A 22,228-nucleotide genomic window follows, 5' to 3' on the forward strand; every position below is an offset into this window, starting at 1 on the left:
TTATTGGCACCACACTAGGTAAATGTTAAGTTGTGAAATTCTGGCTTTTTGTTTTTTAAAACTTTTTTCTTTCTATAGTCGTTCCTTTTTGTTTTGGTTTATATCCCCTCTCTCTCCAGTAAAAGTATTCTTTTTCTTAAATCCATTCTTGTTGTAATCTTATTTAATTATATTCATTGTTCCATTCCGATTTCTGTACGGGGCCTTAAGGCCTTATGCTGCTTTAATTTTCTCCTTCCATTGCTTTTATATAATACCCCAAATCTCTCGGGAATCTTATATATTTGTACTGTCTTATTTTTACCTTTTTCCTCTTATTCCGAACTAAAACATTAATATACATAATATATTTTAATACTTTTTTTTTACCACCTCTTCCCTCAGTACCCCCTGTGTCATGTGACGGATTGCCAGACGGGACTTACCTCACAGACCCGTATGACTGCCATCTGTACTACCGTTGTATGTACGGGGAGGCCAGGCATGGCCGCTGTCCGGATGACTTGGTGTGGAATGATGTGTCCATGGCATGTGATCACGTGATCAACGTGGATTGCTCTGGACGAGGACACCAGACGGTCACTGGGAGCACTTCCGGTGTGACGTCAAGCGACTACCCAAGTCCTACACCAACTGTACAGGGTAAAGCTTTCTTTTTGATGGTCGTTTGGACAGAGAAGCTATGTGTACACATGATGAGCACGTGGAGTCTTGTGTTGGGGTCCTGTTTGTGTCTGAAGTCTATATTGTCACTTGTCTTCTGCAACATGTTTATGGAGGAATAATAGAATTGAAGATAAATACATGTCTTTAAAACTAATGGTGATTATGATGACAATGATGATGACGATAATGATGATGATGATTTGGTGATTATGAAGCGTCGAAGGAGTAGGAGTAGACAAAGGAGGAGGACGTAGAGAGAGAGTGGAGGGGGAAGACAAACATGATGATAACACTAACAAGAGAACAGCAACAAATATGTTGGTGAAAATCAGAAACACAGATTTAAAATCTGGTTGTTAACACAATGCTTTCTACACCTTTCCCCTGTAGCCTACTCCTGCGTGGACAAGATGGACGGAGGCTACTACCCGGATCCCACCAACTGTTATGGCTACTATTACTGTTCCAACGGGGTACCCTACCCCCAGACCTGTGTGGGCGGACAGCACTTCAATCCTGTGACAGTTTCTTGTGACGATGCCGTCAACGTGCTTTGTGTTATTGGCACCACACTAGGTAAATGTTAAGTTGTGAAATTCTGGCTTTTTGTTTTTTAAAACTTTTTTCTTTCTATAGTCGTTCCTTTTTGTTTTGGTTTATATCCCCTCTCTCTCCAGTAAAAGTATTCTTTTTCTTAAATCCATTCTTGTTGTAATCTTATTTAATTATATTCATTGTTCCATTCCGATTTCTGTACGGGGCCTTAAGGCCTTATGCTGCTTTAATTTTCTCCTTCCATTGCTTTTATATAATACCCCAAATCTCTCGGGAATCTTATATATTTGTACTGTCTTATTTTTACCTTTTTCCTCTTATTCCGAGCTAAAACATTAATATACATAATATATTTTAATACTTTTTTTTTACCACCTCTTCCCTCAGTACCCCCTGTGTCATGTGACGGATTGCCAGACGGGACTTACCTCACAGACCCGTATGACTGCCATCTGTACTACCGTTGTATGTACGGGGAGGCCAGGCATGGCCGCTGTCCGGATGACTTGGTGTGGAATGATGTGTCCATGGCATGTGATCACGTGATCAACGTGGATTGCTCTGGACGAGGACACCAGACGGTCACTGGGAGCACTTCCGGTGTGACGTCAAGCGACTACCCAAGTCCTACACCAACTGTACAGGGTAAAGCTTTCTTTTTGATGGTCGTTTGGACAGAGAAGCTATGTGTACACATGATGAGCACGTGGAGTCTTGTGTTGGGGTCCTGTTTGTGTCTGAAGTCTATATTGTCACTTGTCTTCTGCAACATGTTTATGGAGGAATAATAGAATTGAAGATAAATACATGTCTTTAAAACTAATGGTGATTATGATGACAATGATGATGACGATAATGATGATGATGATTTGGTGATTATGAAGCGTCGAAGGAGTAGGAGTAGACAAAGGAGGAGGACGTAGAGAGAGAGTGGAGGGGGAAGACAAACATGATGATAACACTAACAAGAGAACAGCAACAAATATGTTGGTGAAAATCAGAAACACAGATTTAAAATCTGGTTGTTAACACAATGCTTTCTACACCTTTCCCCTGTAGCCTACTCCTGCGTGGACAAGGTGGACGGAGGCTACTACCCGGATCCCACCAACTGTTATGGCTACTATTACTGTTCCAACGGGGTACCCTACCCCCAGACCTGTGTGGGCGGACAGCACTTCAATCCTGTGACAGTTTCTTGTGACGATGCCGTCAACGTGCTTTGTGTTATTGGCACCACACTAGGTAAATGTTAAGTTGTGAAATTCTGGCTTTTTGTTTTTTAAAACTTTTTTCTTTCTATAGTCGTTCCTTTTTGTTTTGGTTTATATCCCCTCTCTCTCCAGTAAAAGTATTCTTTTTCTTAAATCCATTCTTGTTGTAATCTTATTTAATTATATTCATTGTTCCATTCCGATTTCTGTACGGGGCCTTAAGGCCTTATGCTGCTTTAATTTTCTCCTTCCATTGCTTTTATATAATACCCCAAATCTCTCGGGAATCTTATATATTTGTACTGTCTTATTTTTACCTTTTTCCTCTTATTCCGAGCTAAAACATTAATATACATAATATATTTTAATACTTTTTTTTTACCACCTCTTCCCTCAGTACCCCCTGTGTCATGTGACGGATTGCCAGACGGGACTTACCTCACAGACCCGTATGACTGCCATCTGTACTACCGTTGTATGTACGGGGAGGCCAGGCATGGCCGCTGTCCGGATGACTTGGTGTGGAATGATGTGTCCATGGCATGTGATCACGTGATCAACGTGGATTGCTCTGGACGAGGACACCAGACGGTCACTGGGAGCACTTCCGGTGTGACGTCAAGCGACTACCCAAGTCCTACACCAACTGTACAGGGTAAAGCTTTCTTTTTGATGGTCGTTTGGACAGAGAAGCTATGTGTACACATGATGAGCACGTGGAGTCTTGTGTTGGGGTCCTGTTTGTGTCTGAAGTCTATATTGTCACTTGTCTTCTGCAACATGTTTATGGAGGAATAATAGAATTGAAGATAAATACATGTCTTTAAAACTAATGGTGATTATGATGACAATGATGATGACGATAATGATGATGATGATTTGGTGATTATGAAGCGTCGAAGGAGTAGGAGTAGACAAAGGAGGAGGACGTAGAGAGAGAGTGGAGGGGGAAGACAAACATGATGATAACACTAACAAGAGAACAGCAACAAATATGTTGGTGAAAATCAGAAACACAGATTTAAAATCTGGTTGTTAACACAATGCTTTCTACACCTTTCCCCTGTAGCCTACTCCTGCGTGGACAAGATGGACGGAGGCTACTACCCGGATCCCACCAACTGTTATGGCTACTATTACTGTTCCAACGGGGTACCCTACCCCCAGACCTGTGTGGGCGGACAGCACTTCAATCCTGTGACAGTTTCTTGTGACGATGCCGTCAACGTGCTTTGTGTTATTGGCACCACACTAGGTAAATGTTAAGTTGTGAAATTCTGGCTTTTTGTTTTTTAAAACTTTTTTCTTTCTATAGTCGTTCCTTTTTGTTTTGGTTTATATCCCCTCTCTCTCCAGTAAAAGTATTCTTTTTCTTAAATCCATTCTTGTTGTAATCTTATTTAATTATATTCATTGTTCCATTCCGATTTCTGTACGGGGCCTTAAGGCCTTATGCTGCTTTAATTTTCTCCTTCCATTGCTTTTATATAATACCCCAAATCTCTCGGGAATCTTATATATTTGTACTGGCTTATTTTTACCTTTTTCCTCTTATTCCGAACTAAAACATTAATATACATAATATATTTTAATACTTTTTTTTACCACCTCTTCCCTCAGTACCCCCTGTGTCATGTGACGGATTGCCAGACGGGACTTACCTCACAGACCCGTATGACTGCCATCTGTACTACCGTTGTATGTACGGGGAGGCCAGGCATGGCCGCTGTCCGGATGACTTGGTGTGGAATGATGTGTCCATGGCATGTGATCACGTGATCAACGTGGATTGCTCTGGACGAGGACACCAGACGGTCACTGGGAGCACTTCCGGTGTGACGTCAAGCGACTACCCAAGTCCTACACCAACAACAGGGAGCTTTCTTTTTGATGGTCGTTTGGACAGAGAAGCTATGTGTACACATGATGAGCACGTGGAGTCTTGTGTTGGGGTCCTGTTTGTGTATCATTGTGCTGTAAAAGATCCCTCGGACATCCTGTTATGAGTTTGTGTGGTTAATTAAGCCACAGCATATCAGTAATGATGATGATGGTAATGATGATAATGGTGACAATGATAGTGATGATGATTTGATGATTATGAAGCGTCGAAGGAGTAGGAGTAGACAAAGGAGGAGTACGTAGAAAGAGAGTGGAGGGGGAAGACAAACATGATGATAACACTTACAAGAAAACAGCCACAAATATGTTAGGGAAAATCAGAAACCCAGATTTAAAATCTGGTTGTTAACACAATGCTTTCTACACCTTTCCCCTGTAGCCTATTCCTGCGTGGACAAGATGGACGGAGGCTACTACCCGGATCCCACCAACTGTTACGGCTACTATTACTGTTCCAACGGGGTACCCTACCCCCAGACCTGTGTGGGCGGACAGCACTTCAATCCTGTGACAGTTTCTTGTGACGATGACGTCAACGTGCTGTGTATTATTGGCACCACGCCTGGTAAATGTTTAGTTGTGAAATGCCTTCTTAATAAAAAATCATTCTTTTGTGTATGATTCTTATTTTGGTTGATATCGTCTTCTCTTTCCTGTTAAATTATTCTTATTCTTACTTCCATTCTTTTTTGTAATCTCATTCCATGGTCGTCATTGTTCCATTCCGATTTTAATGACATGGTTTTATACTGCTTTGACGATTCTTTTCCATTACTGTTTATACATTTCCCAAATTCTCTTGGGAATCTACTATTCATACCGTCCTTTTTTCAACCCGTTTTAATATACATAATAACCTAAAATAATTTTTTTTTACCACCTCTTCCCTCAGTACCCCCTGTGTCATGTGACGGATTGCCAGACGGGACTTACCTCACAGACCCGTATGACTGCCATCTGTACTACCGTTGTATGTACGGGGAGGCCAGGCATGGCCGCTGTCCGGATGACTTGGTGTGGAATGATGTGTCCATGGCATGTGATCACGTGATCAACGTGGATTGCTCTGGACGAGGACACCAGACGGTCACTGGGAGCACTTCCGGTGTGACGTCAAGTGACTACCCAAGTCCTACACCACCTGCACAGTGTAAAGCTTACTTTTTGATGGTCGTTTGGACAGAGAAGCTATGTGTACACATGATGAGCACGTGGAGTCTTCTATTGGGGTTCTGTTTGTGTCTGAAGTCTATATTGTCACTTGTCTTCTGCAACATGTTTATGGAGGAATAATAGAATTGAAGATAAATACATGTCTTTAAAACTAATGGTGATTATGATGACAATGATGATGACGATAATGATGATGATGATTTGGTGATTATGAAGCGTCGAAGGAGTAGGAGTAGACAAAGGAGGAGGACGTAGAGAGAGAGTGGAGGGGGAAGACAAACATGATGATAACACTAACAAGAGAACAGCAACAAATATGTTGGTGAAAATCAGAAACACAGATTTAAAATCTGGTTGTTAACACAATGCTTTCTACACCTTTCCCCTGTAGCCTACTCCTGCGTGGACAAGGTGGACGGAGGCTACTACCCGGATCCCACCAACTGTTATGGCTACTATTACTGTTCCAACGGGGTACCCTACCCCCAGACCTGTGTGGGCGGACAGCACTTCAATCCTGTGACAGTTTCTTGTGACGATGCCGTCAACGTGCTTTGTGTTATTGGCACCACACTAGGTAAATGTAAAGTTGTGAAATTCTGGCTTTTTGTTTTTTAAAACTTTTTTCTTTCTATAGTCGTTCCTTTTTGTTTTGGTTTATATCCCCTCTCTCTCCAGTAAAAGTATTCTTTTTCTTAAATCCATTCTTGTTGTAATCTTATTTAATTATATTCATTGTTCCATTCCGATTTCTGTACGGGGCCTTAAGGCCTTATGCTGCTTTAATTTTCTCCTTCCATTGCTTTTATATAATACCCCAAATCTCTCGGGAATCTTATATATTTGTACTGTCTTATTTTTGCCTTTTTCCTCTTATTCCGAGCTAAAACATTAATATACATAATATATTTTAATACTTTTTTTTTACCACCTCTTCCCTCAGTACCCCCTGTGTCATGTGACGGATTGCCAGACGGGACTTACCTCACAGACCCGTATGACTGCCATCTGTACTACCGTTGTATGTACGGGGAGGCCAGGCATGGCCGCTGTCCGGATGACTTGGTGTGGAATGATGTGTCCATGGCATGTGATCACGTGATCAACGTGGATTGCTCTGGACGAGGACACCAGACGGTCACTGGGAGCACTTCCGGTGTGACGTCAAGCGACTACCCAAGTCCTACACCAACTGTACAGGGTAAAGCTTTCTTTTTGATGGTCGTTTGGACAGAGAAGCTATGTGTACACATGATGAGCACGTGGAGTCTTGTGTTGGGGTCCTGTTTGTGTCTGAAGTCTATATTGTCACTTGTCTTCTGCAACATGTTTATGGAGGAATAATAGAATTGAAGATAAATACATGTCTTTAAAACTAATGGTGATTATGATGACAATGATGATGACGATAATGATGATGATGATTTGGTGATTATGAAGCGTCGAAGGAGTAGGAGTAGACAAAGGAGGAGGACGTAGAGAGAGAGTGGAGGGGGAAGACAAACATGATGATAACACTAACAAGAGAACAGCAACAAATATGTTGGTGAAAATCAGAAACACAGATTTAAAATCTGGTTGTTAACACAATGCTTTCTACACCTTTCCCCTGTAGCCTACTCCTGCGTGGACAAGATGGACGGAGGCTACTACCCGGATCCCACCAACTGTTATGGCTACTATTACTGTTCCAACGGGGTACCCTACCCCCAGACCTGTGTGGGCGGACAGCACTTCAATCCTGTGACAGTTTCTTGTGACGATGCCGTCAACGTGCTTTGTGTTATTGGCACCACACTAGGTAAATGTTAAGTTGTGAAATTCTGGCTTTTTGTTTTTTAAAACTTTTTTCTTTCTATAGTCGTTCCTTTTTGTTTTGGTTTATATCCCCTCTCTCTCCAGTAAAAGTATTCTTTTTCTTAAATCCATTCTTGTTGTAATCTTATTTAATTATATTCATTGTTCCATTCCGATTTCTGTACGGGGCCTTAAGGCCTTATGCTGCTTTAATTTTCTCCTTCCATTGCTTTTATATAATACCCCAAATCTCTCGGGAATCTTATATATTTGTACTGTCTTATTTTTGCCTTTTTCCTCTTATTCCGAGCTAAAACATTAATATACATAATATATTTTAATACTTTTTTTTTACCACCTCTTCCCTCAGTACCCCCTGTGTCATGTGACGGATTGCCAGACGGGACTTACCTCACAGACCCGTATGACTGCCATCTGTACTACCGTTGTATGTACGGGGAGGCCAGGCATGGCCGCTGTCCGGATGACTTGGTGTGGAATGATGTGTCCATGGCATGTGATCACGTGATCAACGTGGATTGCTCTGGACGAGGACACCAGACGGTCACTGGGAGCACTTCCGGTGTGACGTCAAGCGACTACCCAAGTCCTACACCAACTGTACAGGGTAAAGCTTTCTTTTTGATGGTCGTTTGGACAGAGAAGCTATGTGTACACATGATGAGCACGTGGAGTCTTGTGTTGGGGTCCTGTTTGTGTCTGAAGTCTATATTGTCACTTGTCTTCTGCAACATGTTTATGGAGGAATAATAGAATTGAAGATAAATACATGTCTTTAAAACTAATGGTGATTATGATGACAATGATGATGACGATAATGATGATGATGATTTGGTGATTATGAAGCGTCGAAGGAGTAGGAGTAGACAAAGGAGGAGGACGTAGAGAGAGAGTGGAGGGGGAAGACAAACATGATGATAACACTAACAAGAGAACAGCAACAAATATGTTGGTGAAAATCAGAAACACAGATTTAAAATCTGGTTGTTAACACAATGCTTTCTACACCTTTCCCCTGTAGCCTACTCCTGCGTGGACAAGATGGACGGAGGCTACTACCCGGATCCCACCAACTGTTATGGCTACTATTACTGTTCCAACGGGGTACCCTACCCCCAGACCTGTGTGGGCGGACAGCACTTCAATCCTGTGACAGTTTCTTGTGACGATGCCGTCAACGTGCTTTGTGTTATTGGCACCACACTAGGTAAATGTTAAGTTGTGAAATTCTGGCTTTTTGTTTTTTAAAACTTTTTTCTTTCTATAGTCGTTCCTTTTTGTTTTGGTTTATATCCCCTCTCTCTCCAGTAAAAGTATTCTTTTTCTTAAATCCATTCTTGTTGTAATCTTATTTAATTATATTCATTGTTCCATTCCGATTTCTGTACGGGGCCTTAAGGCCTTATGCTGCTTTAATTTTCTCCTTCCATTGCTTTTATATAATACCCCAAATCTCTCGGGAATCTTATATATTTGTACTGTCTTATTTTTGCCTTTTTCCTCTTATTCCGAGCTAAAACATTAATATACATAATATATTTTAATACTTTTTTTTTACCACCTCTTCCCTCAGTACCCCCTGTGTCATGTGACGGATTGCCAGACGGGACTTACCTCACAGACCCGTATGACTGCCATCTGTACTACCGTTGTATGTACGGGGAGGCCAGGCATGGCCGCTGTCCGGATGACTTGGTGTGGAATGATGTGTCCATGGCATGTGATCACGTGATCAACGTGGATTGCTCTGGACGAGGACACCAGACGGTCACTGGGAGCACTTCCGGTGTGACGTCAAGCGACTACCCAAGTCCTACACCAACTGTACAGGGTAAAGCTTTCTTTTTGATGGTCGTTTGGACAGAGAAGCTATGTGTACACATGATGAGCACGTGGAGTCTTGTGTTGGGGTCCTGTTTGTGTCTGAAGTCTATATTGTCACTTGTCTTCTGCAACATGTTTATGGAGGAATAATAGAATTGAAGATAAATACATGTCTTTAAAACTAATGGTGATTATGATGACAATGATGATGACGATAATGATGATGATGATTTGGTGATTATGAAGCGTCGAAGGAGTAGGAGTAGACAAAGGAGGAGGACGTAGAGAGAGAGTGGAGGGGGAAGACAAACATGATGATAACACTAACAAGAGAACAGCAACAAATATGTTGGTGAAAATCAGAAACACAGATTTAAAATCTGGTTGTTAACACAATGCTTTCTACACCTTTCCCCTGTAGCCTACTCCTGCGTGGACAAGATGGACGGAGGCTACTACCCGGATCCCACCAACTGTTATGGCTACTATTACTGTTCCAACGGGGTACCCTACCCCCAGACCTGTGTGGGCGGACAGCACTTCAATCCTGTGACAGTTTCTTGTGACGATGCCGTCAACGTGCTTTGTGTTATTGGCACCACACTAGGTAAATGTTAAGTTGTGAAATTCTGGCTTTTTGTTTTTTAAAACTTTTTTCTTTCTATAGTCGTTCCTTTTTGTTTTGGTTTATATCCCCTCTCTCTCCAGTAAAAGTATTCTTTTTCTTAAATCCATTCTTGTTGTAATCTTATTTAATTATATTCATTGTTCCATTCCGATTTCTGTACGGGGCCTTAAGGCCTTATGCTGCTTTAATTTTCTCCTTCCATTGCTTTTATATAATACCCCAAATCTCTCGGGAATCTTATATATTTGTACTGTCTTATTTTTACCTTTTTCCTCTTATTCCGAACTAAAACATTAATATACATAATATATTTTAATACTTTTTTTTTACCACCTCTTCCCTCAGTACCCCCTGTGTCATGTGACGGATTGCCAGACGGGACTTACCTCACAGACCCGTATGACTGCCATCTGTACTACCGTTGTATGTACGGGGAGGCCAGGCATGGCCGCTGTCCGGATGACTTGGTGTGGAATGATGTGTCCATGGCATGTGATCACGTGATCAACGTGGATTGCTCTGGACGAGGACACCAGACGGTCACTGGGAGCACTTCCGGTGTGACGTCAAGCGACTACCCAAGTCCTACACCAACTGTACAGGGTAAAGCTTTCTTTTTGATGGTCGTTTGGACAGAGAAGCTATGTGTACACATGATGAGCACGTGGAGTCTTGTGTTGGGGTCCTGTTTGTGTCTGAAGTCTATATTGTCACTTGTCTTCTGCAACATGTTTATGGAGGAATAATAGAATTGAAGATAAATACATGTCTTTAAAACTAATGGTGATTATGATGACAATGATGATGACGATAATGATGATGATGATTTGGTGATTATGAAGCGTCGAAGGAGTAGGAGTAGACAAAGGAGGAGGACGTAGAGAGAGAGTGGAGGGGGAAGACAAACATGATGATAACACTAACAAGAGAACAGCAACAAATATGTTGGTGAAAATCAGAAACACAGATTTAAAATCTGGTTGTTAACACAATGCTTTCTACACCTTTCCCCTGTAGCCTACTCCTGCGTGGACAAGGTGGACGGAGGCTACTACCCGGATCCCACCAACTGTTATGGCTACTATTACTGTTCCAACGGGGTACCCTACCCCCAGACCTGTGTGGGCGGACAGCACTTCAATCCTGTGACAGTTTCTTGTGACGATGCCGTCAACGTGCTTTGTGTTATTGGCACCACACTAGGTAAATGTTAAGTTGTGAAATTCTGGCTTTTTGTTTTTTAAAACTTTTTTCTTTCTATAGTCGTTCCTTTTTGTTTTGGTTTATATCCCCTCTCTCTCCAGTAAAAGTATTCTTTTTCTTAAATCCATTCTTGTTGTAATCTTATTTAATTATATTCATTGTTCCATTCCGATTTCTGTACGGGGCCTTAAGGCCTTATGCTGCTTTAATTTTCTCCTTCCATTGCTTTTATATAATACCCCAAATCTCTCGGGAATCTTATATATTTGTACTGTCTTATTTTTACCTTTTTCCTCTTATTCCGAACTAAAACATTAATATACATAATATATTTTAATACTTTTTTTTTACCACCTCTTCCCTCAGTACCCCCTGTGTCATGTGACGGATTGCCAGACGGGACTTACCTCACAGACCCGTATGACTGCCATCTGTACTACCGTTGTATGTACGGGGAGGCCAGGCATGGCCGCTGTCCGGATGACTTGGTGTGGAATGATGTGTCCATGGCATGTGATCACGTGATCAACGTGGATTGCTCTGGACGAGGACACCAGACGGTCACTGGGAGCACTTCCGGTGTGACGTCAAGCGACTACCCAAGTCCTACACCAACTGTACAGGGTAAAGCTTTCTTTTTGATGGTCGTTTGGACAGAGAAGCTATGTGTACACATGATGAGCACGTGGAGTCTTGTGTTGGGGTCCTGTTTGTGTCTGAAGTCTATATTGTCACTTGTCTTCTGCAACATGTTTATGGAGGAATAATAGAATTGAAGATAAATACATGTCTTTAAAACTAATGGTGATTATGATGACAATGATGATGACGATAATGATGATGATGATTTGGTGATTATGAAGCGTCGAAGGAGTAGGAGTAGACAAAGGAGGAGGACGTAGAGAGAGAGTGGAGGGGGAAGACAAACATGATGATAACACTAACAAGAGAACAGCAACAAATATGTTGGTGAAAATCAGAAACACAGATTTAAAATCTGGTTGTTAACACAATGCTTTCTACACCTTTCCCCTGTAGCCTACTCCTGCGTGGACAAGATGGACGGAGGCTACTACCCGGATCCCACCAACTGTTATGGCTACTATTACTGTTCCAACGGGGTACCCTACCCCCAGACCTGTGTGGGCGGACAGCACTTCAATCCTGTGACAGTTTCTTGTGACGATGCCGTCAACGTGCTTTGTGTTATTGGCACCACACTAGGTAAATGTTAAGTTGTGAAATTCTGGCTTTTTGTTTTTTAAAACTTTTTTCTTTCTATAGTCGTTCCTTTTTGTTTTGGTTTATATCCCCTCTCTCTCCAGTAAAAGTATTCTTTTTCTTAAATCCATTCTTGTTGTAATCTTATTTAATTATATTCATTGTTCCATTCCGATTTCTGTACGGGCCTTAAGGCCTTATGCTGCTTTAATTTTCTCCTTCCATTGCTTTTATATAATACCCCAAATCTCTCGGGAATCTTATATATTTGTACTGTCTTATTTTTACCTTTTTCCTCTTATTCCGAACTAAAACATTAATATACATAATATATTTTAATACTTTTTTTTTACCACCTCTTCCCTCAGTACCCCCTGTGTCATGTGACGGATTGCCAGACGGGACTTACCTCACAGACCCGTATGACTGCCATCTGTACTACCGTTGTATGTACGGGGAGGCCAGGCATGGCCGCTGTCCGGATGACTTGGTGTGGAATGATGTGTCCATGGCATGTGATCACGTGATCAACGTGGATTGCTCTGGACGAGGACACCAGACGGTCACTGGGAGCACTTCCGGTGTGACGTCAAGCGACTACCCAAGTCCTACACCAACTGTACAGGGTAAAGCTTTCTTTTTGATGGTCGTTTGGACAGAGAAGCTATGTGTACACATGATGAGCACGTGGAGTCTTGTGTTGGGGTCCTGTTTGTGTCTGAAGTCTATATTGTCACTTGTCTTCTGCAACATGTTTATGGAGGAATAATAGAATTGAAGATAAATACATGTCTTTAAAACTAATGGTGATTATGATGACAATGATGATGACGATAATGATGATGATGATTTGGTGATTATGAAGCGTCGAAGGAGTAGGAGTAGACAAAGGAGGAGGACGTAGAGAGAGAGTGGAGGGGGAAGACAAACATGATGATAACACTAACAAGAGAACAGCAACAAATATGTTGGTGAAAATCAGAAACACAGATTTAAAATCTGGTTGTTAACACAATGCTTTCTACACCTTTCCCCTGTAGCCTACTCCTGCGTGGACAAGATGGACGGAGGCTACTACCCGGATCCCACCAACTGTTATGGCTACTATTACTGTTCCAACGGGGTACCCTACCCCCAGACCTGTGTGGGCGGACAGCACTTCAATCCTGTGACAGTTTCTTGTGACGATGCCGTCAACGTGCTTTGTGTTATTGGCACCACACTAGGTAAATGTTAAGTTGTGAAATTCTGGCTTTTTGTTTTTTAAAACTTTTTTCTTTCTATAGTCGTTCCTTTTTGTTTTGGTTTATATCCCCTCTCTCTCCAGTAAAAGTATTCTTTTTCTTAAATCCATTCTTGTTGTAATCTTATTTAATTATATTCATTGTTCCATTCCGATTTCTGTACGGGGCCTTAAGGCCTTATGCTGCTTTAATTTTCTCCTTCCATTGCTTTTATATAATACCCCAAATCTCTCGGGAATCTTATATATTTGTACTGTCTTATTTTTACCTTTTTCCTCTTATTCCGAACTAAAACATTAATATACATAATATATTTTAATACTTTTTTTTTACCACCTCTTCCCTCAGTACCCCCTGTGTCATGTGACGGATTGCCAGACGGGACTTACCTCACAGACCCGTATGACTGCCATCTGTACTACCGTTGTATGTACGGGGAGGCCAGGCATGGCCGCTGTCCGGATGACTTGGTGTGGAATGATGTGTCCATGGCATGTGATCACGTGATCAACGTGGATTGCTCTGGACGAGGACACCAGACGGTCACTGGGAGCACTTCCGGTGTGACGTCAAGCGACTACCCAAGTCCTACACCAACTGTACAGGGTAAAGCTTTCTTTTTGATGGTCGTTTGGACAGAGAAGCTATGTGTACACATGATGAGCACGTGGAGTCTTGTGTTGGGGTCCTGTTTGTGTCTGAAGTCTATATTGTCACTTGTCTTCTGCAACATGTTTATGGAGGAATAATAGAATTGAAGATAAATACATGTCTTTAAAACTAATGGTGATTATGATGACAATGATGATGACGATAATGATGATGATGATTTGGTGATTATGAAGCGTCGAAGGAGTAGGAGTAGACAAAGGAGGAGGACGTAGAGAGAGAGTGGAGGGGGAAGACAAACATGATGATAACACTAACAAGAGAACAGCAACAAATATGTTGGTGAAAATCAGAAACACAGATTTAAAATCTGGTTGTTAACACAATGCTTTCTACACCTTTCCCCTGTAGCCTACTCCTGCGTGGACAAGATGGACGGAGGCTACTACCCGGATCCCACCAACTGTTATGGCTACTATTACTGTTCCAACGGGGTACCCTACCCCCAGACCTGTGTGGGCGGACAGCACTTCAATCCTGTGACAGTTTCTTGTGACGATGCCGTCAACGTGCTTTGTGTTATTGGCACCACACTAGGTAAATGTTAAGTTGTGAAATTCTGGCTTTTTGTTTTTTAAAACTTTTTTCTTTCTATAGTCGTTCCTTTTTGTTTTGGTTTATATCCCCTCTCTCTCCAGTAAAAGTATTCTTTTTCTTAAATCCATTCTTGTTGTAATCTTATTTAATTATATTCATTGTTCCATTCCGATTTCTGTACGGGGCCTTAAGGCCTTATGCTGCTTTAATTTTCTCCTTCCATTGCTTTTATATAATACCCCAAATCTCTCGGGAATCTTATATATTTGTACTGTCTTATTTTTACCTTTTTCCTCTTATTCCGAACTAAAACATTAATATACATAATATATTTTAATACTTTTTTTTTACCACCTCTTCCCTCAGTACCCCCTGTGTCATGTGACGGATTGCCAGACGGGACTTACCTCACAGACCCGTATGACTGCCATCTGTACTACCGTTGTATGTACGGGGAGGCCAGGCATGGCCGCTGTCCGGATGACTTGGTGTGGAATGATGTGTCCATGGCATGTGATCACGTGATCAACGTGGATTGCTCTGGACGAGGACACCAGACGGTCACTGGGAGCACTTCCGGTGTGACGTCAAGCGACTACCCAAGTCCTACACCAACTGTACAGGGTAAAGCTTTCTTTTTGATGGTCGTTTGGACAGAGAAGCTATGTGTACACATGATGAGCACGTGGAGTCTTGTGTTGGGGTCCTGTTTGTGTCTGAAGTCTATATTGTCACTTGTCTTCTGCAACATGTTTATGGAGGAATAATAGAATTGAAGATAAATACATGTCTTTAAAACTAATGGTGATTATGATGACAATGATGATGACGATAATGATGATGATGATTTGGTGATTATGAAGCGTCGAAGGAGTAGGAGTAGACAAAGGAGGAGGACGTAGAGAGAGAGTGGAGGGGGAAGACAAACATGATGATAACACTAACAAGAGAACAGCAACAAATATGTTGGTGAAAATCAGAAACACAGATTTAAAATCTGGTTGTTAACACAATGCTTTCTACACCTTTCCCCTGTAGCCTACTCCTGCGTGGACAAGATGGACGGAGGCTACTACCCGGATCCCACCAACTGTTATGGCTACTATTACTGTTCCAACGGGGTACCCTACCCCCAGACCTGTGTGGGCGGACAGCACTTCAATCCTGTGACAGTTTCTTGTGACGATGCCGTCAACGTGCTTTGTGTTATTGGCACCACACTAGGTAAATGTTAAGTTGTGAAATTCTGGCTTTTTGTTTTTTAAAACTTTTTTCTTTCTATAGTCGTTCCTTTTTGTTTTGGTTTATATCCCCTCTCTCTCCAGTAAAAGTATTCTTTTTCTTAAATCCATTCTTGTTGTAATCTTATTTAATTATATTCATTGTTCCATTCCGATTTCTGTACGGGGCCTTAAGGCCTTATGCTGCTTTAATTTTCTCCTTCCATTGCTTTTATATAATACCCCAAATCTCTCGGGAATCTTATATATTTGTACTGTCTTATTTTTACCTTTTTCCTCTTATTCCGAACTAAAACATTAATATACATAATATATTTTAATACTTTTTTTTTACCACCTCTTCCCTCAGTACCCCCTGTGTCATGTGACGGATTGCCAGACGGGACTTACCTCACAGACCCGTATGACTGCCATCTGTACTACCGTTGTATGTACGGGGAGGCCAGGCATGGCCGCTGTCCGGATGACTTGGTGTGGAATGATGTGTCCATGGCATGTGATCACGTGATCAACGTGGATTGCTCTGGACGAGGACACCAGACGGTCACTGGGAGCACTTCCGGTGTGACGTCAAGCGACTACCCAAGTCCTACACCAACTGTACAGGGTAAAGCTTTCTTTTTGATGGTCGTTTGGACAGAGAAGCTATGTGTACACATGATGAGCACGTGGAGTCTTGTGTTGGGGTCCTGTTTGTGTCTGAAGTCTATATTGTCACTTGTCTTCTGCAACATGTTTATGGAGGAATAATAGAATTGAAGATAAATACATGTCTTTAAAACTAATGGTGATTATGATGACAATGATGATGACGATAATGATGATGATGATTTGGTGATTATGAAGCGTCGAAGGAGTAGGAGTAGACAAAGGAGGAGGACGTAGAGAGAGAGTGGAGGGGGAAGACAAACATGATGATAACACTAACAAGAGAACAGCAACAAATATGTTGGTGAAAATCAGAAACACAGATTTAAAATCTGGTTGTTAACACAATGCTTTCTACACCTTTCCCCTGTAGCCTACTCCTGCGTGGACAAGATGGACGGAGGCTACTACCCGGATCCCACCAACTGTTATGGCTACTATTACTGTTCCAACGGGGTACCCTACCCCCAGACCTGTGTGGGCGGACAGCACTTCAATCCTGTGACAGTTTCTTGTGACGATGCCGTCAACGTGCTTTGTGTTATTGGCACCACACTAGGTAAATGTTAAGTTGTGAAATTCTGGCTTTTTGTTTTTTAAAACTTTTTTCTTTCTATAGTCGTTCCTTTTTGTTTTGGTTTATATCCCCTCTCTCTCCAGTAAAAGTATTCTTTTTCTTAAATCCATTCTTGTTGTAATCTTATTTAATTATATTCATTGTTCCATTCCGATTTCTGTACGGGGCCTTAAGGCCTTATGCTGCTTTAATTTTCTCCTTCCATTGCTTTTATATAATACCCCAAATCTCTCGGGAATCTTATATATTTGTACTGTCTTATTTTTACCTTTTTCCTCTTATTCCGAACTAAAACATTAATATACATAATATATTTTAATACTTTTTTTTTACCACCTCTTCCCTCAGTACCCCCTGTGTCATGTGACGGATTGCCAGACGGGACTTACCTCACAGACCCGTATGACTGCCATCTGTACTACCGTTGTATGTACGGGGAGGCCAGGCATGGCCGCTGTCCGGATGACTTGGTGTGGAATGATGTGTCCATGGCATGTGATCACGTGATCAACGTGGATTGCTCTGGACGAGGACACCAGACGGTCACTGGGAGCACTTCCGGTGTGACGTCAAGCGACTACCCAAGTCCTACACCAACTGTACAGGGTAAAGCTTTCTTTTTGATGGTCGTTTGGACAGAGAAGCTATGTGTACACATGATGAGCACGTGGAGTCTTGTGTTGGGGTCCTGTTTGTGTCTGAAGTCTATATTGTCACTTGTCTTCTGCAACATGTTTATGGAGGAATAATAGAATTGAAGATAAATACATGTCTTTAAAACTAATGGTGATTATGATGACAATGATGATGACGATAATGATGATGATGATTTGGTGATTATGAAGCGTCGAAGGAGTAGGAGTAGACAAAGGAGGAGGACGTAGAGAGAGAGTGGAGGGGGAAGACAAACATGATGATAACACTAACAAGAGAACAGCAACAAATATGTTGGTGAAAATCAGAAACACAGATTTAAAATCTGGTTGTTAACACAATGCTTTCTACACCTTTCCCCTGTAGCCTACTCCTGCGTGGACAAGATGGACGGAGGCTACTACCCGGATCCCACCAACTGTTATGGCTACTATTACTGTTCCAACGGGGTACCCTACCCCCAGACCTGTGTGGGCGGACAGCACTTCAATCCTGTGACAGTTTCTTGTGACGATGCCGTCAACGTGCTTTGTGTTATTGGCACCACACTAGGTAAATGTTAAGTTGTGAAATTCTGGCTTTTTGTTTTTTAAAACTTTTTTCTTTCTATAGTCGTTCCTTTTTGTTTTGGTTTATATCCCCTCTCTCTCCAGTAAAAGTATTCTTTTTCTTAAATCCATTCTTGTTGTAATCTTATTTAATTATATTCATTGTTCCATTCCGATTTCTGTACGGGGCCTTAAGGCCTTATGCTGCTTTAATTTTCTCCTTCCATTGCTTTTATATAATACCCCAAATCTCTCGGGAATCTTATATATTTGTACTGTCTTATTTTTACCTTTTTCCTCTTATTCCGAACTAAAACATTAATATACATAATATATTTTAATACTTTTTTTTTACCACCTCTTCCCTCAGTACCCCCTGTGTCATGTGACGGATTGCCAGACGGGACTTACCTCACAGACCCGTATGACTGCCATCTGTACTACCGTTGTATGTACGGGGAGGCCAGGCATGGCCGCTGTCCGGATGACTTGGTGTGGAATGATGTGTCCATGGCATGTGATCACGTGATCAACGTGGATTGCTCTGGACGAGGACACCAGACGGTCACTGGGAGCACTTCCGGTGTGACGTCAAGCGACTACCCAAGTCCTACACCAACTGTACAGGGTAAAGCTTTCTTTTTGATGGTCGTTTGGACAGAGAAGCTATGTGTACACATGATGAGCACGTGGAGTCTTGTGTTGGGGTCCTGTTTGTGTCTGAAGTCTATATTGTCACTTGTCTTCTGCAACATGTTTATGGAGGAATAATAGAATTGAAGATAAATACATGTCTTTAAAACTAATGGTGATTATGATGACAATGATGATGACGATAATGATGATGATGATTTGGTGATTATGAAGCGTCGAAGGAGTAGGAGTAGACAAAGGAGGAGGACGTAGAGAGAGAGTGGAGGGGGAAGACAAACATGATGATAACACTAACAAGAGAACAGCAACAAATATGTTGGTGAAAATCAGAAACACAGATTTAAAATCTGGTTGTTAACACAATGCTTTCTACACCTTTCCCCTGTAGCCTACTCCTGCGTGGACAAGATGGACGGAGGCTACTACCCGGATCCCACCAACTGTTATGGCTACTATTACTGTTCCAACGGGGTACCCTACCCCCAGACCTGTGTGGGCGGACAGCACTTCAATCCTGTGACAGTTTCTTGTGACGATGCCGTCAACGTGCTTTGTGTTATTGGCACCACACTAGGTAAATGTTAAGTTGTGAAATTCTGGCTTTTTGTTTTTTAAAACTTTTTTCTTTCTATAGTCGTTCCTTTTTGTTTTGGTTTATATCCCCTCTCTCTCCAGTAAAAGTATTCTTTTTCTTAAATCCATTCTTGTTGTAATCTTATTTAATTATATTCATTGTTCCATTCCGATTTCTGTACGGGGCCTTAAGGCCTTATGCTGCTTTAATTTTCTCCTTCCATTGCTTTTATATAATACCCCAAATCTCTCGGGAATCTTATATATTTGTACTGTCTTATTTTTACCTTTTTCCTCTTATTCCGAACTAAAACATTAATATACATAATATATTTTAATACTTTTTTTTTACCACCTCTTCCCTCAGTACCCCCTGTGTCATGTGACGGATTGCCAGACGGGACTTACCTCACAGACCCGTATGACTGCCATCTGTACTACCGTTGTATGTACGGGGAGGCCAGGCATGGCCGCTGTCCGGATGACTTGGTGTGGAATGATGTGTCCATGGCATGTGATCACGTGATCAACGTGGATTGCTCTGGACGAGGACACCAGACGGTCACTGGGAGCACTTCCGGTGTGACGTCAAGCGACTACCCAAGTCCTACACCAACTGTACAGGGTAAAGCTTTCTTTTTGATGGTCGTTTGGACAGAGAAGCTATGTGTACACATGATGAGCACGTGGAGTCTTGTGTTGGGGTCCTGTTTGTGTCTGAAGTCTATATTGTCACTTGTCTTCTGCAACATGTTTATGGAGGAATAATAGAATTGAAGATAAATACATGTCTTTAAAACTAATGGTGATTATGATGACAATGATGATGACGATAATGATGATGATGATTTGGTGATTATGAAGCGTCGAAGGAGTAGGAGTAGACAAAGGAGGAGGACGTAGAGAGAGAGTGGAGGGGGAAGACAAACATGATGATAACACTAACAAGAGAACAGCAACAAATATGTTGGTGAAAATCAGAAACACAGATTTAAAATCTGGTTGTTAACACAATGCTTTCTACACCTTTCCCCTGTAGCCTACTCCTGCGTGGACAAGATGGACGGAGGCTACTACCCGGATCCCACCAACTGTTATGGCTACTATTACTGTTCCAACGGGGTACCCTACCCCCAGACCTGTGTGGGCGGACAGCACTTCAATCCTGTGACAGTTTCTTGTGACGATGCCGTCAACGTGCTTTGTGTTATTGGCACCACACTAGGTAAATGTTAAGTTGTGAAATTCTGGCTTTTTGTTTTTTAAAACTTTTTTCTTTCTATAGTCGTTCCTTTTTGTTTTGGTTTATATCCCCTCTCTCTCCAGTAAAAGTATTCTTTTTCTTAAATCCATTCTTGTTGTAATCTTATTTAATTATATTCATTGTTCCATTCCGATTTCTGTACGGGGCCTTAAGGCCTTATGCTGCTTTAATTTTCTCCTTCCATTGCTTTTATATAATACCCCAAATCTCTCGGGAATCTTATATATTTGTACTGTCTTATTTTTACCTTTTTCCTCTTATTCCGAACTAAAACATTAATATACATAATATATTTTAATACTTTTTTTTTACCACCTCTTCCCTCAGTACCCCCTGTGTCATGTGACGGATTGCCAGACGGGACTTACCTCACAGACCCGTATGACTGCCATCTGTACTACCGTTGTATGTACGGGGAGGCCAGGCATGGCCGCTGTCCGGATGACTTGGTGTGGAATGATGTGTCCATGGCATGTGATCACGTGATCAACGTGGATTGCTCTGGACGAGGACACCAGACGGTCACTGGGAGCACTTCCGGTGTGACGTCAAGCGACTACCCAAGTCCTACACCAACTGTACAGGGTAAAGCTTTCTTTTTGATGGTCGTTTGGACAGAGAAGCTATGTGTACACATGATGAGCACGTGGAGTCTTGTGTTGGGGTCCTGTTTGTGTCTGAAGTCTATATTGTCACTTGTCTTCTGCAACATGTTTATGGAGGAATAATAGAATTGAAGATAAATACATGTCTTTAAAACTAATGGTGATTATGATGACAATGATGATGACGATAATGATGATGATGATTTGGTGATTATGAAGCGTCGAAGGAGTAGGAGTAGACAAAGGAGGAGGACGTAGAGAGAGAGTGGAGGGGGAAGACAAACATGATGATAACACTAACAAGAGAACAGCAACAAATATGTTGGTGAAAATCAGAAACACAGATTTAAAATCTGGTTGTTAACACAATGCTTTCTACACCTTTCCCCTGTAGCCTACTCCTGCGTGGACAAGGTGGACGGAGGCTACTACCCGGATCCCACCAACTGTTATGGCTACTATTACTGTTCCAACGGGGTACCCTACCCCCAGACCTGTGTGGGCGGACAGCACTTCAATCCTGTGACAGTTTCTTGTGACGATGCCGTCAACGTGCTTTGTGTTATTGGCACCACACTAGGTAAATGTTAAGTTGTGAAATTCTGGCTTTTTGTTTTTTAAAACTTTTTTCTTTCTATAGTCGTTCCTTTTTGTTTTGGTTTATATCCCCTCTCTCTCCAGTAAAAGTATTCTTTTTCTTAAATCCATTCTTGTTGTAATCTTATTTAATTATATTCATTGTTCCATTCCGATTTCTGTACGGGGCCTTAAGGCCTTATGCTGCTTTAATTTTCTCCTTCCATTGCTTTT

At 41.8% G+C, this 22,228-nt stretch overlaps 1 protein-coding gene across 1 annotated transcript in view; it reads left to right on the forward strand.

The window, feature by feature from the left end:
• The first annotated feature begins 5,794 nt into the window (after positions 1–5,794).
• The window catches only part of LOC106011595, a 17,102-nt gene continuing 668 nt past the window's right edge, over positions 5,795–22,228 (forward strand). Inside the window, exons 1-28 of the mRNA XM_013081757.1 lie at positions 5,795–5,828; positions 5,902–6,087; positions 6,454–6,711; positions 7,126–7,311; positions 7,678–7,935; positions 8,350–8,535; positions 8,902–9,159; positions 9,574–9,759; positions 10,126–10,383; positions 10,798–10,983; positions 11,350–11,607; positions 12,022–12,207; positions 12,573–12,830; positions 13,245–13,430; positions 13,797–14,054; positions 14,469–14,654; positions 15,021–15,278; positions 15,693–15,878; positions 16,245–16,502; positions 16,917–17,102; positions 17,469–17,726; positions 18,141–18,326; positions 18,693–18,950; positions 19,365–19,550; positions 19,917–20,174; positions 20,589–20,774; positions 21,141–21,398; positions 21,813–21,998. Coding sequence (XP_012937211.1) covers positions 5,795–5,828; positions 5,902–6,087; positions 6,454–6,711; positions 7,126–7,311; positions 7,678–7,935; positions 8,350–8,535; positions 8,902–9,159; positions 9,574–9,759; positions 10,126–10,383; positions 10,798–10,983; positions 11,350–11,607; positions 12,022–12,207; positions 12,573–12,830; positions 13,245–13,430; positions 13,797–14,054; positions 14,469–14,654; positions 15,021–15,278; positions 15,693–15,878; positions 16,245–16,502; positions 16,917–17,102; positions 17,469–17,726; positions 18,141–18,326; positions 18,693–18,950; positions 19,365–19,550; positions 19,917–20,174; positions 20,589–20,774; positions 21,141–21,398; positions 21,813–21,998 — 5,992 coding nt within the window. The remainder of the gene's footprint in view (positions 5,829–5,901; positions 6,088–6,453; positions 6,712–7,125; positions 7,312–7,677; positions 7,936–8,349; positions 8,536–8,901; positions 9,160–9,573; positions 9,760–10,125; positions 10,384–10,797; positions 10,984–11,349; positions 11,608–12,021; positions 12,208–12,572; positions 12,831–13,244; positions 13,431–13,796; positions 14,055–14,468; positions 14,655–15,020; positions 15,279–15,692; positions 15,879–16,244; positions 16,503–16,916; positions 17,103–17,468; positions 17,727–18,140; positions 18,327–18,692; positions 18,951–19,364; positions 19,551–19,916; positions 20,175–20,588; positions 20,775–21,140; positions 21,399–21,812; positions 21,999–22,228) is intronic.

This window comes from Aplysia californica, unplaced genomic scaffold (genome assembly GCF_000002075.1).
Source record: "Aplysia californica isolate F4 #8 unplaced genomic scaffold, AplCal3.0 scaffold00145, whole genome shotgun sequence".
In the NCBI taxonomy this organism is placed as follows: domain Eukaryota; kingdom Metazoa; phylum Mollusca; class Gastropoda; order Aplysiida; family Aplysiidae; genus Aplysia; species Aplysia californica.